Here is a 19,200-nt window from a genome sequence, read left to right on the forward strand (position 1 = left end):
AGAGAGAGAGAGGAGAGAGAGAGGAGAGAGAGGCGCCTCTCTTGACAGGAGTGAAAGAAAAACCCTAATGTTGTGTTTATTCAAAAGGCGCCCGTTTATTTTTTGGTTAGTTCAGCATATATTGCTGCGGTTGCCACGTAGGGCCGCAACAATATAGTTAAAAAAATATTTTTTTAATATATTGCTGCGGTCCTACGTGGAAACCGCAGCAATATTTGTTGTTCAGGGCCCCACATTATTTTTAAAAAGTGTCTGTTAGACAATATTGCTGCGGTTTTGGGCGGGAACCGCAACAATATTACTAATTTCTATTTTTTCTTTTTTTTTTGCGTGTTATATTGCTGCGTATAGGTAAAACCGCAGCAATATCACCGCAGCAAATAGCAAACGTGATATATTGTTGCGTATGGGTAAAACCGCAGCAATACCACCACAACAATAAGCAATTATTCTACTAGTGTAGTGAGCATATCACAAAAATTAGTCTTTTGCTTAGCTTGTTTAATTAAGCAAATCAGATAAATTTTTAGAATGCATGAACATATTGCTTGGTTATTTAATTGAATAAAATTATATTCATGAATCTGATTAAGTAGAGGCCAACAATGGACGAATTTGATTCATGATAATATATGTGCCCTCACCTCCAAAATCAATATTTGGTTCATTAACCAATTATGAAGTTATGATGGGAAAATCTACATTGAACAAGTCCCTATGGTTTTCCAAATATCTAATTAGGTTTATTAGCCTTCCTTGAAAGACTTGTTGGCGAATTTTTTTTTCAAAAAAGAATTTCAAAGCTAGAAATCCTTTAAAATGAGGTAATCAAATCCGCACTTGCACGCGTAGGCAATATAATAGGCCTACATTAGGCTAAATATATAAGAAACACAAGTAATATTTTCTTAAAATATAAAAATAAATTCGTCAAAAGTGTCTTAGATTTAATTAAAAGCTCTATAAATAAGAATAATCATCCTATGTATTGAAAGTCGATGAAAATTAGTATAGATGCCAGCAGGCTGCTAGCTCTCGATGATCCACCTTGGCTCGTCTCTCATGATGTACGCTACGTTGTCATGCTTCGTTGCAACATTCAACGCAATAATATCCTTGTAAACCTATTGACTTCCCGCAAACACGCCATGTCACCATACCTCCTTTATCATTGCACACTTATTACCAACTACGTACACTCGTAGAAGTCTACTCGCTTCTTCGATGATCTTCAACACCATATCCAATGATCTCCCACCTTGAATACTCGTATGGATGAAGACCTCGACCCTCTAAAATTGTAGCTCCAAATCATCATTCACCATATGTCACCAAGTGCAACACACTTCCAACTCACATAGGAAGCAAAATCGAGCATTCCGACGATGTTGATCTGACGTTCTTCTCTAGGCTCGATTTTTTTCACGCACCATACTCATATGTGCCATCTTATTCTTGTTCATTCCACGGTTCACTATATATAGCCGAAGAGACACCGACTTTAGCACCACGGTTCTTTTTTACATGCTTATTGTATAAATACTTTTAACAAATCGACACTCTTTCTGAAGTTTTCCGCATTCCTTCTTTAGCCAGCTTTTGCCGTGTTTTCCATTGTATACATTTTTCCGCTGCTTGCACCTCGAGCTACTACCATAGCACCCTTAGCAACTTTCCAAGGAACACCCTCAACCACTATCTGGTACTCCCTCGGTTTCCTAAAGATCCTTCCTCTTTCCGTTTAAGTGTGTTTCCAAAAGATCTTCACTCTTTACTTTATTCCTTATTGGAATTTTTTTCCCTTTTTACCCTCTCATATCCCTATCATCTGGTCCACCATTACATTATTAATTCAATTTTACTCTCTTTCTCTCTCCTACTTTAACCCCCTTTTATTTGTTTACTTATCTTAACCCCTTTCTCTCTCCTACTTTATCCACCCCACACAAATTGATTCTCATTGGTATCTGTAGTAACAGTAACAAGGAAGATCTTTAAAAAATGGAGGAAGTAGCCTGACACATCAAGTTGACTAGTTGATAGCATATTTTTATCCAAATTAGGGATGAATTTGACATCCTTTAACTGAAAACATGTCCTCACTTGCAAGTTTAACGTTCACATCTCCCTTGCCCTTAACCTCCAACGATCTATCATCTGTAATTCACACCTTTTCGAGCATCCCATACCTCAAATTCATAAATAACTCCTTTGTAGGGCTAAGAATGAAACAAAGAACCTAAATCCAAGTTCCATGAACTAGTTGAGCCCTCTGCACTTCAACGTTTTGATGAACGAAGCTGTGAAGTGGTGGTGCATTTTTTTTGGGTTATGTAAGGTAGTTATTTAAACAAAAGTTGATAGAAGGTGGTTATTTATGAAAAGTTAGTTTTATGATATGTTTATTTTCCAAAAATCCTAAGAAAAAAGAATGTTTTTTCCTATGTAATACTTTAAGAGTTACATGCTGAATTTTGCACTACTCATGTGCTACCTTAAACTATTTATTGAATTTAGACTCATAGATAAATATAAAAAAAATTCGCATGTACATCTCTGTTTTTCTGTTTTATTAGACTTCTGATTTTGGCAATTGACAAGGTCAAGTGCAAATGGTAGAAAAGATTAGCGTAAATTAAGAGAGAGATGGTGGACTGAACTTGCATATAAGGAAAAAGGGTCACATATCTCAACTTAAAAAACACTGTAAATTGCAAAATATTTCTTCCAAAATAATGAAGGGAGTAAGATGCTATTAGATTTATCGCAATATATATATTGTTATAATAATAATTTTTTATGATATTTAATGACACCTTACAGTTTTGTTTTATTTGCGAGAAATACCTTACTCAATTTTTCAATGTTGACCACCAAATAACGGTGTTGACTCACTTAAATCTCCCATGTACTCTACACATATGCCGAGATTTTACACTTTTTTGAGGAGAAAATTGAGGCGAAAGGTTTGGAAATAGAAAAATCCGACGCACATGTGGCAAGGATAAAAAAAATATTATATAAAAACCCAAAATTGATGGGTTAACATATAAAAATACGGTAAAATTGTATTTTGCAAAAAAATGAAATTTTAAGGTCTTAAAGTTTTAAAATAGTTGTGAAAGGTTGTTTTTCCAAAAAAAATTATACATAAAAAGTTTGTTTAGATAAATTATCCATATATTAATGACTAAATTGGTGAGATTGACAAAGTAGAAGTTTAACATTTAGCCACTGAAAAAACAGAGGAAGCGTGTTTCCACACACGTACAATTATTATATAGAGACCTTTTGGTCCAGTAAAATAATCCCTCATAAAAATTAGAAAAAAAAAACGAGAGTCGCTACAATTAGCCAATCCTTCTTAATGTTATTAAATAACTCGACCTTATGACAAAAAACAGCTAATCAAGAACCCAAAAGAAAAAGAAGCCATGGCAATAATCAGAATGAAATCCAAGTATACAGTCAAACCAGCTGAGCCAACATGGAATGGCATTCTACCCTTATCAGAACTTGATCAAATTTCAGTAATTACACATTCATCCGTCTTATACTTTTACGATAAACCAATAAAAGAAGAATGGCTTAATCCATCAAACAACAAAATCATGAAAACCCTTAAAGAATCCTTAAGCCATGCCTTAGTCCCATTTTACCCATTAGCAGGTCGACTGAGTTTCAAAGGTGAAGGACGATTCGAACTCGAGTGTAATGCAATGGGAGCAGAGCTCGTCGAGGTCGAGTCTACCATGAAACTGGCTGATTTTGGTGATTTTTACTCTTGTACAAAAAAGTTGCGGGAACTTCTCGTTCCAATGAGTTATTACACGAAACCAATCCAAGACTTACCTGTGCTCGCAGTGCAGATAACTCGATTCAGATGCGGCGGCCTTAGTCTTGGCATGTCAATGTCCCACGTCGTTGCTGATGGGCGGAGTGCATTCCATTTCATCAAGGAATGGGGTAGGCTTGCCTTAGGTAAGCCACTAGAAGAAGCACCTTTCCTCGATCGTCGCATCTTGCGAGCTGAAGCTCATCAGAGAACAGTAGTTGATCAGAGTGAACGGATGAACTACTTTAGTCAGCTGCGTTTAGGTGAAGATAAGTGGGGGAAGCAGGTATCTCCAACCTTTGTTGTATTGACAAAGGACATGATTATGAGGCTTAAGGAGGTGGCCAATAGTATTAGTAACCGGGAAATTGTGAAGGACCATCTGCGTCGTCCTTACAGTCGGTTTGAAGTTGTTGCAGCTCATGTATGGAGATGTGTTTGTAAGGCACGCGAGCTCAAGAGCGAGGATATGTCAACGTTAATGGTTGCTGTTGCCGCACATGACAGAATGGAGCCCCCATTACCTTCAAGGTAATAAAAGTAAGAAGTATATACAAAGGTTTTTTATTAGAAAGTAGTTAATAAAACATAAGTTTTATAGGGAAGTACTTAATAAAAAAAAATTGTTTAAAAAGACTTATTAAAATGCTTCCGGTTGTTAACAACAACCATTTTATACATTTCATAACAAAACACCAAATTTCAACGTTGACTTTTTTCTAACTCAAATTAATTGACTGTTTGAATTATTTCTTTCTATCTTACAACTCACTGCTCTAAGCTCATCTGCAGTCAATGTTGGAATTTGCTGTTTTAGCTTGAATTTCGTAATATGGTTGCTATTCACACCCGAAAGTATTTTAATAGGTCTTTTTAGGCAAAAAAAATTCATTAGGTTCTTTCCTAAAAACTTATGTTTTATTAGTTATTTTCTGACAAAAACCCTATATACAATAATGAACATCTAGTTATTTATTGATATAATTTATTTTGTTAAAGGTATTCATTAAGCTCCAAAATAATAAGCTAAGGCACGCACTACTATGAGGCCAAAGTTCAAATAGCCGCCCTAATACCAATTACAACAACTATTAACTCGGCAGTTCAATTATAAACTATCTGTGACTAGAGATGCATGGCAATCGGTAGGATCTGGCAGTGTCCTTTAGGATCCAAATCCATATCCGTTTTTTAGGTAAAGATCCATATTCATTTGGTAATAAGAATGGGGATCTATATCCATATTCTTATGGAACCTACGGATCCGGGTCCTAAACGGATCTTTCCCTATTTTCTTCAAAATACCCTAATTTTTACAATAATGAAAGATTTTAAACAATAAAGTCATCTACTATCAACCAAAAATTACGTTTAAAACCATTGCAACACAACTATTTAATTATCAAATTGTAGATTAATCAAATACTTCTAAAAGATGAACAATAATCAACCAATTTTTCGAACTCAATAATCCAGTAAATTCACACATTAGTTAGAACAATAATTCGAAATTCAAGCAAAAATCCGTTATCACATGTAGTAACTAATATTATAATATTTAATAATACTATTATAAAAACGGATATATGAATCGAATCCGGGTAATAATTGAGGATCCGGTCCAAATCTGTTTTTTCAAAGGAGGATCCAGATCCTACCCGGATCCATAGGGTCCATAAGTTGAGGATCCAGATCCGCAAAAAATGGATCTAGATCCACGAATTCGAGTAGGGTCTATTACCCATTGTCATCTCTATTTATGACCAAAACAAAACCAAAAAAAGGACCTATATTTCCGCCATAATAAATCAGCATCAGAAAGTTTTTTAGGCAAGATAGCCCTAACTCTATACAAGAACACTCGTTGATAACCTTCAACACGGAACTAACCGTAGGGATTTTGCTAGATAACTGAAGTAAGTAATCACATGATTTATATATATATATATATATATATGTATGCAGCTTCTTTGGAAACGCTGTAGTTGATGCTGAAATATCTAGCAGCGTTGGGGAGCTGATTTCAAGGCCACTAAGCTACGCTTGTAGTATAGTCAGGGAGGCGATCCAGAAGGTGACTAATGAGTATATCTTAGCAAGCATCGAGTTCTTGAAAAAACAGAAAAACCTAACCAAGTATCAATACATTGATGATCGGGGAATAATGGAAGGTCCTGCGTATGGTGATCATAACATAACGGTTGTAAGTTGGTTAAACCTTTCCAGTCATGGAGTAGACTTTGGATGGGGAAAGGAGATACATATGGGACCTCCTATAGTCCAAACTTGTGATGGTGATATTCATCTTTCTCCTTATAAGAACGACGGATCCTTGATAGTTGGTGTGTGCTTGCAACCTAACGAAAAATTTGTGAAATATATAACCTCTCCCATTGTGTAAATTGAAGCTAAGGCATGCATATGGAAAGATGTCAGAGAAATTGTTTTATGAACCTTGTGTTCTGAGGTGTTCTTCGACTCCAATAAAGAAGTATTTCACAAATTTCTGGGAAAAAACTTGTGTTCTTCTAGGAATTCTAAGGTGTTCTTCGACTCCAAAAAAGAAGTAAAAGAAAACTCTAGGTGTTATAAGAACCTTGTGTTCTGTTTTACATTATAATTATATAGCATGTGACTTTTTTATGTGAGAAAAATCAACATGATTTCACTTAATGTAGTTTCTAAGTTAATCTTTCTCTGTCTTTTCATAAATTATACACCAAATGAAAGTTTAAAACTTACATATAAATATTTGTTATGGGAAAAAAAACCATGATCAAGATTTTGTTTTTGGTCAAATGTAAGTACATAATATATTACCAAAAACAATAGCAATTCTAGCCTCAACATTACAAATTACAGTCACTGTTGGAACACAAGGTGACATTGAAGAAGGAAGGGGTTGAATTGAGTGATGAAATCTAATCGATTTTCGCAAAACTTAGGTTATGGCACAGTGCCAGACACTGCGTGAAACGCTCGTAAATTTCTGTTTTGAGTTTTTGCAAAAATTAAAACTAAAACTATATTAAACCAATACTGAAACTCAAGATATAACGTGGTTCAATCTCACCTCTGAGATCTAGGTCCACAAGAAACAAAAACACTTTTATTTCTTTAAATCCTAAAATATCAACCTCTTGATATATACATTAAGAATTCTCTCACTAGTAACCCTAGTAGTGACCCACTAGTAGAATAAATGCTTATTGCTGCGGTCATTAAGTAGCTTATTGCGGCTGTTTTGGCCGCGTAGCAATTAAGGGGGCAGCAATAGGTAATAAATATATTGCTGTGGTTTAAAACTGCAGCAATATTTGAACATATTGTTGCGGTTTTACCCGTAAAACCGCAGCAATATATTATTTTTTTAATCAAATTTATAAGGGATATTGCTGCGGTTTCTTAGGAAAACCGCAGCAATATGTAGTAGTATAGGTAATTTTTTTTTTTTTGGGTATTTTGTCATCAAATTTGAAAGACAAAAAGGCTAAAAGAAAGAAAACACTACTGATTAAAACTAATGACAAATAATTATTATATAACATTCAAAAATATAAACAATACAAATTGAAATATAGTATTACAATATAGGTATGGTATAGTATAAAAATCAAAAGTATAATAATAAAAAACAACTAACTGATTCATTACAAAAATAAATATAATAAAAACAAAATATATATTAAAGAGAAATGAGAAACTGATCTATAAACACTAAAACAAAAAATCTACACACATCTAAAAACGAAAATAATCAATACAGAAATCCTAAAACCAAAATAATGGAAATAATATTGTTGCGGTTGTCGAACGGTCTTCAAGCGACGACGAAGATGAACGACCCATCGGTTGTCGAATAGTCTTCAAGCGATGACGAAGAGTTTGCGAACAACGAAGGGTCTGCGAGCGACGAAGATCGATTTGCGAGCGACAAACCACGGTTGAAGCTTTGGCAGACGAACGTTGGTCGTGGTTGAAGGTTTGGCGGACGAACGTTGGTTGTCATTGAAGCTCTGAACGTTAGTCGTGGTTGAACTATGGCGGACGAACGTTGTTCGAGAGGAAGAGAGGAGGAGAGAGAGAGAGGATGAGAGAACAAATGAGAGGAGAGAGTGGATGAGAGAGGAGAGAGATGGTGAGAGAACGGCTGAGAGGAAGAGCCGGAGAGAGGCGCGAGTTCTGAAGGAGAGATGAAAGGAGGACAGAAAAACCCTAACATGCCTTATATATATATTTTTTTAATGATATTGCTGCTGTTTTTGTCAAAAATCACAACAATATATTAAAATATTATTTTTTAATATTATTTTAATATATTGTTGCGGTTTTTGTCAAGAACCGTACGTAGCAATATATCAGGTCAAATAGTCAACTATTTTCAAAAAAATTTTTGTCAACAACATATTGCTGCGGTTTTAGGTCGAAACCGCAGCAATATCGTTATTTTATATTTTATTTTTTTCTTTTTACGTGATATATTGCTGCATATGGGTAAAACCGCAGCAATAGCACCGCAGCAATAAGCAATTATTCTACTAGTGACCCCCCAACACTTGATCTAAGTGTTAACACTCTCTATAATGGTAAGATTACAAAAAGAAAACGATCCTCAACTATGTGCTTCTTATTCAAGCAATGTCAAGGACAATTACAATCGTTGAATAGTTACATAAAATGACTCGAACAGTGCTATACTCTGTGCCTTAGGAAATTATTTTCAGCTCTCTTAATAATTCCGATTTTTCTCTCTGAAAACGTGAGTTATGAGAATGAATTATAAACCCTTTTATAGTATATAGCTTGGACGAAAAATCCTTCAAAATATATTTTTCTTTTACTCCTTAATTTAAGGGATAAACCTTTTCTTTTTAGAAAATAAACTTTATCCTTTTTCATCTTTATCTTTAATTCTAAAAAGATAAGTTTTCCTTAAATCCATGTTTATCTATATTTTGACTAAACAATAGATTTTCTTTTTATCTCATACTCTTTTATTATCTTAAATTCTTTTTCCGAAAACCATATTCGAAAATCTTATATTTTATAAAAACTGTTTTTTCGAAAATCTTATATTTTATAAAAACTGTTTTACACGTTTTTAATAAAACACATTTTATTGAAAAATTCTTTTAAAAAACATTTTTATTAAAACTTTATCATTTTTGATAAACTTGTTTTTTCAAATATTAATTTCCTTTTATATAGAAATATAATATTAATATAATTATTTATTTCCTTAACTCTAAGAAAATAATAATTATACTAATTTTATATTTTTATATGTAGCACATAGTATACCACCTAGTTCAAGTACATTACACTTTACGTAAAGTAACTATACTTAGGAATATAAACTTGGACTTCAATCTTGATTCTTCATTTCTTCAAAGTCTTCATTTATTTATTCCATTCTCAACCATCTATTACAAACTTTCACATTAGAACATATTATATTATTTTTCATCATCATAACTTAATATTCACATGCACAACAAATTTCCCCTTTTTGATGATGACAAACACTCAATATAATATTATTAAGTAATCACTTTTTCCCCCTCAAAGTATGCATTCCCCCTTAATATGCACATTAATCACATTAGGGAAAATAACATAATATCATTCACATACTTTTACAAGTAACATGGTAACCAAGATAATTTCATTTAATAGTCTAAGTATTATACCCATCTTCCCTCTTTTGACATTATCAAAAAAGAGAGCATCAACATGTTCAGCGAGTCAAAGTGAGATATAGTCAGTAAAATAATTCAAGTAGCTCAAGCAATAAATACTAAGGATGCTGGTGCTATGTCATAATCCAACTCACAATCCGAAGTCATTACGCAAAAATATAATCCAACTCACAATCCGAAATTTGTAAAGCAAGAAATAATCATGAAATATCATGGTTGATAGCTAACAATGTAAGATGAATATAGGTAATGCAAGCTTGAAGATTTGCAATGGCAATTGGCTCAACAAGTGTTAAACCCTTTTTTTTTTTTTTCAGATTTCCAAACTTCCGCACATAAACATCATAGGACTTTCTTCACTGTGGCACTGTGTGTGGCATTGTGCCACTGAACAGTCTATTCCCTTTCCAATATAATAATCTTCGAATATACTGGAATTCAAAATGATGACCTCCAAAACTTTGATAATAATTATTTTTCTCATCTGTGAATTTAACTCTAAGATTTATCTAACACAAGTGTCTCACTCTCCTTTTCTTCTTCTTTTCCTTTTCTTTTTTTTTTTTTTAGAAAAGAGAGCCAGATCATACAATATTACTAGAGTCAATCAATAAGAGATCAAAGGCGAAATAAGTTAATTCGAACCTCATTATTTTTTTCTAGATACATCTCATGGCACTGTGCCCTGCACAGTGTGAAACAGTACTTTCATTCTTTCATGCATTAGTATTTCTTCCACCTTTTTCATGTTCTCCCATAACTAATGCGTCTTCTTCTTTCACTATGTTATCAATATGTCTATGCTCCATATACCATGAATCAAGATTAAAAGTACTTGTTGAACTTTGGATGAATGTGTGAAGAAAAGAAGGATAATAATAGGGAAATGAAGATAAGGTGGGACATATGAAAGAAAAAAATAATGAGGCACAAATGTCAAACTCATAAATAGAAAATCAGAATATTGGGCTAAAGATCAAGCTTGCTATAGGAGAAAGAATTTGCATTTCATAGCTAAAATATTCGACAACTTAGGATCATATAGCTCATAAGTTCGACAACTTAGGATCATGACATTAGGACAACATCAGTAGACCATTACGAGTCCTTTTTATATCAAGTTGACCTTTACTCACTCAGATTAAAAAAAAACACACATCAACACTCTAATTAACATATTTAAAGGAGGACAACAGGCATAATACTCAACAAATTTCCAGAAATTAATCCCAAAGCCACAAGTTATCTTGTAAATCATTCATGCATGAAATTCAACATAACTACCTTGATCACACAATTGGGGTATGCTTACAAATTATTTTTTCAAGCCACTTACCAACATCACATTCTCTATGGAGTGTGTTAGGGATTTGCCGATGTTTCAAATACCAATTATTTATCCCTTTTTGTTATCGCCAAAAGTAACACACCCTTCATGGTAGGCTACTAGTGAGAGGAATTGAGATTTATCACTAGTCATATGTCTTGAGCAGCCGTTGTCAAGATACCATAGGCTGCTTCCTCTCACGTTTGCCTGCAAAAAGATCACCTGTTAGTTTTAGGAACTCAGATTTGCTTGGGTCCTGTTTCTTACGTTGAGCATCTAGTATATCTTTCCTAACCCATATTTGAGTAACATGTTTAACATTCTTTGCAATCCGTTTTGTCTTAATGTTACAATCATCAATTAAGTGACCATTATTTCCACAAAAATTGCAAATTAAATATTCAGGTAGATCCACATATTTTCTTTTTCGAAAATCTCTTTCGAAGGTTCTACCACTGTGCCGTACATTGTGTTGCTGACCCGTATATCCTAAACCAGTTTTGTTCACATTGTTTATGGTGCTAGTTAAGTGATTTAGAGCATCTAGTCCATTAGTCCACTTTTCATGCACCTTTCGAGCAATAGATTGTTCACATTGTTTGTGGTGCTACTTAAGCCTAGTTGTGATTCTAAAAAATTACAGATTTAAGAAAATCCAATAGCTACGCCTTCGAAATTGAGCATACTTCCAATAGGTGTTAGATGTTTGTTCATGTAACGCTACTCTCTTTTGTACTCTTGATATAATGTTGTTCCTATTCCTATCACATGGCATATGCTTTGAAGTTGATTTTGGTGACTTGGTGATCAATTAAGTTACGGATCCTAATGGTAAGTCTAGTAGTTTTCTTCTCATTTAAACTGATTAGCAGACAGAAAGAAATGCTCTTGAATTGTTTGTTATTTACAGGGCAAATGTTCTACAAGGGAGTTTATCACCTATTTTATTAGCATAATCTTCATGCTGTAGCGTGTATGTATCTTAGTATGTAATGAGTATGTATTGCAATGGACAACATAATCTTCATTCGGTGTCATATGGAGTTTACTACCTATTTTATCTATAATGTCATTGACATATATAAATACTATTCAATTTTGTGTATAAGAAACCATGGAAAAACAAGTTTAATCATTAGAAATAAAACAGAGCTAGTACAAACTCTTAACTCATGTTTGTTTATGAAAATACAAGAGAGGAGAGCAAAGAAACAAAGTCAAACATATTGACTCAAATTTCAGATCCCATCATTTTGAAGGTGGGGAAGGCGTTCACGTCATGTACAGTCATATTTTGGTAAGTAATTTGGTGATAGCGTGACGAGGTGCAACCCTTGCTTGAAGTGGAACAATCTTGTGCATGAAAAGGTCAGGCACTTTGTTCATATCCACGAGTTGATCATCGATCCTCTCCCAATCGAAACACTGGATTAGAGAGCCTATAGCAAGGCTAAGAACACGAATTGCCAAGCCTTCTCCAGGACATATCCTTCTTCCTGAACCAAATGGCATCATTTTGAACCCAATACGATAGCCTTCTACGCCATCAAATCTTTCTGGCCGAAAATTTTGGGGATCACCCCAAATATTAGGGTCATTTTGTATTGCCCAGATGTTGACATCAAGTGACGTGCCCTGTGGAATAAGGTACCCTCCGACGATGCAATCCTTTGAAGATTCATGAGGGAAAAGAGTTGGATTAGGTGGGTACATTCGGAGTGTTTCTTTGATGATGCATTGAACATAAGGAAGGCTCTTAAGATCGGATTCTGCAAGCAATCTATCATGTCCTACATGGTTTTCAATTTCTGTATGCGCCTTTTTTAGAACTTCTGGATGGTTAAGTAAGAGTGAGAATGCCCATTCTATTGTTGTGGGCTGACGAGTCTGATCCTCCTACTAAGAGATCCTGTTCACCATTTGTAGTGACATTCAACACATAATCAGTAAAAAATGTTCTAATAGTAGCTTCCACTCCATCTAAGGTTTTTTTTTTTGGTTATTCTTGTTTGTTTCTTCACGTATAAATACTATTAATTTCTTTCATTAGGTAATAGTAGAAGGTACTAAAAGTAATTGATATTTTGAAGATAAACATTCTAACCAATCAAACAAGAACCTCCATTCATATACAATCTTACTATTCTATATGGACCATATCAGATGAATGGGACTTTCATGGACAAATTAAAACTTTACTGAAAGTTTTACCTAATTTGTTCCAGGATTTTTATTTCTTAATTTTCTTACATCCTGATAACTAGCTTTTCACCTTTTTTTAAGTTGCATTTAAATCTCATTCTCCTGTTGTTTTTAGTGCATTTTAGCTTAGGTTTATTTGAATGACATGAGTAGTTTTTAAACCATTGTGTTCCTTTGATATACTTTTGCTCTCAGTTTGATTTTCAAGTCTTTGTGGCCGGTTTTACTAAGGAAGTCCAAGATGCATCGTAGAAAGTTTAGATAGTGCTTTACGGAGGCGAGATGACAAGTTTGAGCTCTTTGGAATAAAAAACAATGATGACCTTTGAAGAATTGTCTTTTTGCTGGACCACTTGTGATTTCGCTTGCTGAGCGATGAGTTTTGGGACCAAGCACATCCTTGCTCACCCGCGCAACAATGTAGAAAAAAGGAACCAAGGGTTATGCTCTCCGCACGACCGAGCGAAATTCGCTCACCCGTGCATGACCTTGCACGACGTGCAGAAAGCTGTTTTCGAGGTCATTTTTCCCGAAGATACTTTATTTCATTTTTTTTAGTTTATTAAAGTATGATATGGTTTCCTAAACACATTTTAGGCCGTTTTTATTATTCTAGAATATAACTATAGAGTGGAGACTTCTTAGAGATCTTTTGAAGAGAATTACACCATTGAAATTCTAGATCTTAATTAGATTTTGTCTACTTTGGATCATCTTCATTCTAGTAAAAGGCTAAGTTTCTCTACTTTTCTCTCTCTATTATTATCATATCTAATTGTTATTATTAATTGCTTTGTTATTTCAATTTTTGTGTGAGTAATCTTATAATCTAGGGTTAAGTTGAATCCTTGATATGATTGATGCATAAATCTTCCGTAAACCCCAATTTAAATGATTAAATGTTCTTGCTTTACCGAATTTGTGCTTATTATCTATAACATGTTAGCAATATATGCTATTTTAATTTAATTGATATCTTATGTCTTGAGTTGGATGAAATTGTATCTAAATAGATTTGTTGATTCAATCAAGAGCATGGTTATCTCTATGGGAATAAGTAGGTAGGATTGCTATGAATTTAATATATTGCTGATATTATGCTTAAAGTCACTTTCTTGCATGATTTCATGGGAATAGGTAAGATTGCTTGTTTAGAGTAGCTATTGGGACTCGGGAGAATTCTATGGTATTTTAAGGTCACATTATTCCTTTTGGACTATTGATTCATGGGAAGGGAATAATTCATGTGTTACTTATGCTAGTGGGGATGCTTAATTCTAAGTGCTTTTAAATTTATTACTTCTATTTGTTATTATTAATTAATTACAATAGTTTAGTGTTAGTTTAATGTCCTATTGATAATCATTTGATTGTCACTTATTTAGTTAAATTGAGTCAAGGCTATCTAGTTCTTGGTATCGTCTGTCTTTGTAGAATCGACGACCTTGACTTATCTTGCTATATGATTTGGAGTTTAGTTAGGAATTATTTTGTTAGATATGCTACACTTCTATCACCTTCCACTATATGTGCAACTCCGCATTCTCTGGTAATATTCCATACTAATGTAATTATATAACCTAATAATAATGGTCACCAAGGTCATAAAATTAAAGTATCATTATAAAAAATTTCTAATGGACTGAAAATAAGGTGAAAAAAAATAGACACATATTGTTCTATTATAAATCTAATTAGAAAAGAACTATGATTAATGATACGAATGTTTCACCAGGTATCTTTGAGGTTTTATGAAATTCGTGAGGTATGTATGCGGTTTCAAAAATTTATCAGTTATTCCCTCCGGTCTTTATTAGTTTACCCCTTTATTTTGCACAGAGTTTTAGGATAATAATAATGTTATGGGTCATAGAAAGAAAGAGAAATTATTATTTTATATTAAAGTTGAATGTATATGTGACGAAAAGTTAGTGGTCCCATTCCAAAAATAGAAACAAAAAAAAAGGGTAAATTAAACTAATAAGGGACATCCCAAAAAGGAATATGGGTAAACTAATAAAGACCGAAGGAAGTATCTCTTAAGTTTTCATATAATATACCAGACACCCTCAGCAACTTATTGGTGTTGACTCTGGTAACTTAAATGACCAAAAATCACTTAAACGTTACCCCAACCTGATTCGCATGTTAACCTACACTATGCCAAAAATGTCATTTCATAGTGATATAAAGTTACCTTTAATCCGCGGTCAAAATAGTTTTAATAGTGGCCTAACTACGTCTTAGGCAATTTTGTCTGCTTTTAGAAGACTTTGTTGGGTATAATGTGAAATATTAGGGGAATTGGATAGGTCAACTGATTTTGGATCATTTAATTTAAGAAAATCAACACCCATAAGTTATTAAGGGTATATGGTACATTATATTCAAACCTGAGGGGTGCCTAAATGAATTATTAAAACTTAAGGGATAACTCATGCATTTTGTAAAACCACATAAGTACCTAATGAAAAATATGATATTCTATAAATTACTAGACATAAACACAATGAGTATCAATATAAAAATCATACTCATCATTTACATTTTTATCTTACAAGATAAATTAATGGGAAAAACTAGGTTAGGATAAGAAAGCTTAGAAAATATAATAGATATTTATAATACATGGATAACGCTGAAAAAAAGCCATTCAAAACTGGTATGAATATATAATACAACTCAGGCCCTATATTTTTTTAGCTTAATTACATCACATTTAAGTTTAATTCAACAAAATTAATTTAGCTATAGAAAATTCATTTTATTTTACTTTAGTTTAGCAGAATTGATTTTCTTTTAATAAGATAAGTTGAAATTCCTTAGCTTGCAAGTAGGGGGGAGGGGGATTTGGAGATCCATCTGGTAATGGGTGAGACTGGATCCGAATACCCATGAAATCAAAGGTGATGCCAACACTACTAGCCTATCTCCTGCAAACTGAATTAATTTTGTTAAACTAAACTGAAACCTGGTCCTATATAGACGTATTATTGATACCGAATCTTTTGAAAGTTGTTAGCTAATTTTTGTTTTAATAAAAAAATTCAACGTATACAGTTTGAAGTTTATAATTTGTAAACACTGAACTGTGATAGTCTATTTTTTTTTCCTATGTATAAATCACCAATGCTAGTACGTAAGTATATACAAATCTTTTTCTACATATACTTCTCCGGTTTCTTTTTATATGACTTGCAACAATTTGACTTTCACGCTTACCAATGCATAATTTCAACCATTAATAAGTTTAATTATCGATAATTAAAAATTATAAAAAGTATATATACGGAAAATATACATTCAGACGAATCTAACAAGATCCCACATGAATATGTTTTTCCTTAACTATAAATCACCAAATATAAACTAAGTAGAGTTGGTGAATAGTGAAAAAGTCAAACCGTTGCAAGTAAAAAGAAACGGAGGAAGTATATATTATTGAAACGGAAACTTGCATAGGTTTATCCGGTCTAGCTATACAAACAAGACCTTTGGGAGTGGGGGATGGTAAGGGAATCCCATCTCTAAAGTGCCTCTAGTGAGGTTTGATCCCACAATCTCAAAATTGTAAAATACAAATCTTACTACTAGACCAAGTACTACTTAATATAAATCACCAATATGATATATAGATAGTAAGTGTAGATGCGAATATTCGGTGCCAAGAATTATTGAGTGCATAAATTCAAAGAAAACGAAGGGTGTAAAGTAACGTACCAACAAGATGCTGAAGATGATCTCATCCTTGTAATACTCCGGCTGGGATTTTTGCAGCTCCAACAGCACTTGAAGCATGGGCTTGACTTTTACCGTTGAGTCATCATTGTTTTCACCATGGCAGTCTTTTACCTTCATTGCCCTTATGTACTCTTCAATCAAATCTCTCATAAGTGCGTCTCTATCTTGTTTGAACTTTTGTAACCTCCTCTCTTTCCCCCAGTCTAACCACCTGAGATACGGGATAAAATCTCCAAAATGAACCACGTTAGCAAACCCAAAAAAGGTTTCGACCATCTTCTCTAGCTTCTTAGCTTGCAACCCTTGGTACCTCTTCCCAAATATCAATCTAGTCATCACGCTCATGGCCATGTCAAATAACTCAGGCCTCATGTCAACTACCTTTGATTTTGATTCTGTATCTGACCCTGCGATGACTTTTACTGTATGATCGTGCACAAGCAAACGGACTTCATCGGCCCGTATATGGATGCCGGAAAGAGACTGAAGGCGGTGAGATGAGAGAAGCTCAACCGCGGCGATCCTGCGTAAGTTCCGCCAGTGGGGGCCGTAAGGTGCAAAATTGATACTAGTAAAGTTGTTGCCTGCGTACTTACCGATTAGAATGCGGTGTGGGCGGTTGCAAAAGGCAACGTCATTTTTACTGAGGCATTCCTCTACAGCGGAGGCGGAGCAGACAGCCAGACTGCGCGTCCACCCGAACTCTAGATAAACAATAGGGCCGTATCGTTCTGCTAGCTTGGCTAAGCACTCGGCTAATGGGAATGTTACCAGCCAAAAATGGCCAATCACTGGTAAACACAAAAAGGGTGTAGGAGGCCTTTTTTGCAATTTTCGCCAAAAGTGGAATGTCACCATGTACAATACCACCGCGATGGGGAGATAGTACAAGTGCATCTTTCCAAAATTTTTTTGTTGGAGTTGGGGGAGGAGTAATTAATGTTCTCCTAAATAATCCTATGAAAGTGCTAACAATTGGGATGAATGGTGAGTTATTCTAGGAGGAAATAAAAACTGAAATCTTGGAACTCTTAAAATATATGATAGAATAAGAATTATTTAATCGAAATAATACACTTTGGTTGATTCTTCCAAAATAATACAAATTTTAGGTTCTTTTTAAATAATACAAAAACTTTATACCTACGTTTCGTAAAGTTGGATGTAACTTAATAAATAGATAAAATGGGAATACGTGTCACTATTTCATTAGTTGTTTTTCTCTTTTCCTCCTTCCCCTCCAAACCTTATTATTATTTTTTTATCTTTCACCCTTTTTTCTTACCCCTGCCCACCAAAAAACCACTCCTTCCCCACCCCTGCCCACTAGCACTCTAGCAAAGCTATGATTCTGTTGTTTTATTCCTCAATCGAGAATTCTAATGATTGTGGGGGCTGTTTCAGAGTCTAGGAAAAGGGATGGGGTGGCTTCATGGGTAGGAGAGGGGTTGGGGGTGGTTTTGGGGTGGGGGAGGGGCTGAGGTGGTTTCGGGGTAGGGACGGAAGGGGTTGCGGTGGTGGTTTCATGGTGGAGGAGGGGGTGAGGTCGGTTTTGTGGGTGGTGGAGAAGAGAGAAAGAAATTTTAGTTTTAAAAAACTTTCTAAATCTTTTTGCCTGTTTTAAAGTTTTAAGTGAGATTGACATACTGTAGGAAAAATTAATATAAAATTTGTATTATTAAAAAATAATCTAAATGTCGTATTATTTTGGAAGAACGGCTAAAGTTTGTATTATTCTAGTTAAATAATCTATAGAAAAATACCCTTATATTATTTTTACAAGTTATGGAAAAAAAAATATAGAATTAAAGTGGAATATAAATCTTATATCCCATAATTGTTGTACCACAACTGGTTTGCCACTTCTTCTTATCGATCTATATGTATTATTGAAATGTGCAGGCAACCATTGTACGTCGAAATGTGGCACCTCACATTAAACGATGATATGTGCAGGCAAGCATTCATACGCTAACATTACATCCCCTTAGAAAATGATTAAAAAAAGTTTAAGAAGTCCTGAACCCGTTACCTTTTACTTTGTAGTTGGTAATGTCATTATTTCACAACTAAAGTATGACTTGTGTTTGTGACAAAAAATTAACCATAAACTTTTCATCTTTTATTTTATTAAATTACTCGGGGAATCGCCCAAACCTAAACACTATTAGTTGATTATAGCATGTTTTGATTATTAATTATCGAATGGTATGTTAGATTGTTTTGATGATTAATAATTATAACTGATAAAAAAGAATAGCACACAAGTGGTACATGAGTTATAGGACATATACTTTTTTTTGGTGTAATAAGCGACTAAGCCCAAGATATAGACGAAATTCAATCCCAAGTCTTGGGTATCAACTCTACAAGATTTCACCAAGTAAGTTAAATGA

General features: G+C 34.0%; 1 protein-coding gene and 1 pseudogene across 1 annotated transcript; one reads left to right on the top strand and one right to left on the bottom strand.

Annotated features, from left to right (window-relative positions):
- Positions 1–3,198: 3,198 nt before the first annotated feature.
- LOC104886661 (spermidine hydroxycinnamoyl transferase) lies at positions 3,199–6,452 on the top strand. Its single transcript, XM_048638738.2, has 2 exons — positions 3,199–4,366; positions 5,801–6,452. Exons 1-2 carry the CDS (start codon positions 3,435–3,437, stop codon positions 6,234–6,236), a joined length of 1,368 nt encoding a protein of 455 aa, XP_048494695.1. The 5' UTR covers positions 3,199–3,434; the 3' UTR covers positions 6,237–6,452.
- Positions 6,453–11,976: 5,524 nt separating this feature from the next.
- LOC125495213 (cytochrome P450 81Q32-like) lies at positions 11,977–17,854 on the bottom strand (annotated as a pseudogene).
- Positions 17,855–19,200: the final 1,346 nt, after the last annotated feature.

The sequence above is a fragment of the Beta vulgaris genome, chromosome 2 (genome assembly GCF_026745355.1).
Source record: "Beta vulgaris subsp. vulgaris cultivar EL10 chromosome 2, EL10.2, whole genome shotgun sequence".
NCBI classification, from domain to species: Eukaryota; Viridiplantae; Streptophyta; class Magnoliopsida; order Caryophyllales; family Amaranthaceae; genus Beta; species Beta vulgaris.

Coding starts and splice junctions, on each gene's coding strand:
- LOC104886661 (XM_048638738.2), top strand. CDS start 3,435: ATGGCAATAATCAGAATGAAATCCAAGTATACAGTCAAACCAGCTGAG. Junction 4,367..5,800: donor GAGCCCCCATTACCTTCAAG/GTAATAAAAGTA, acceptor ATATGTATGCAG/CTTCTTTGGAAACGCTGTAG.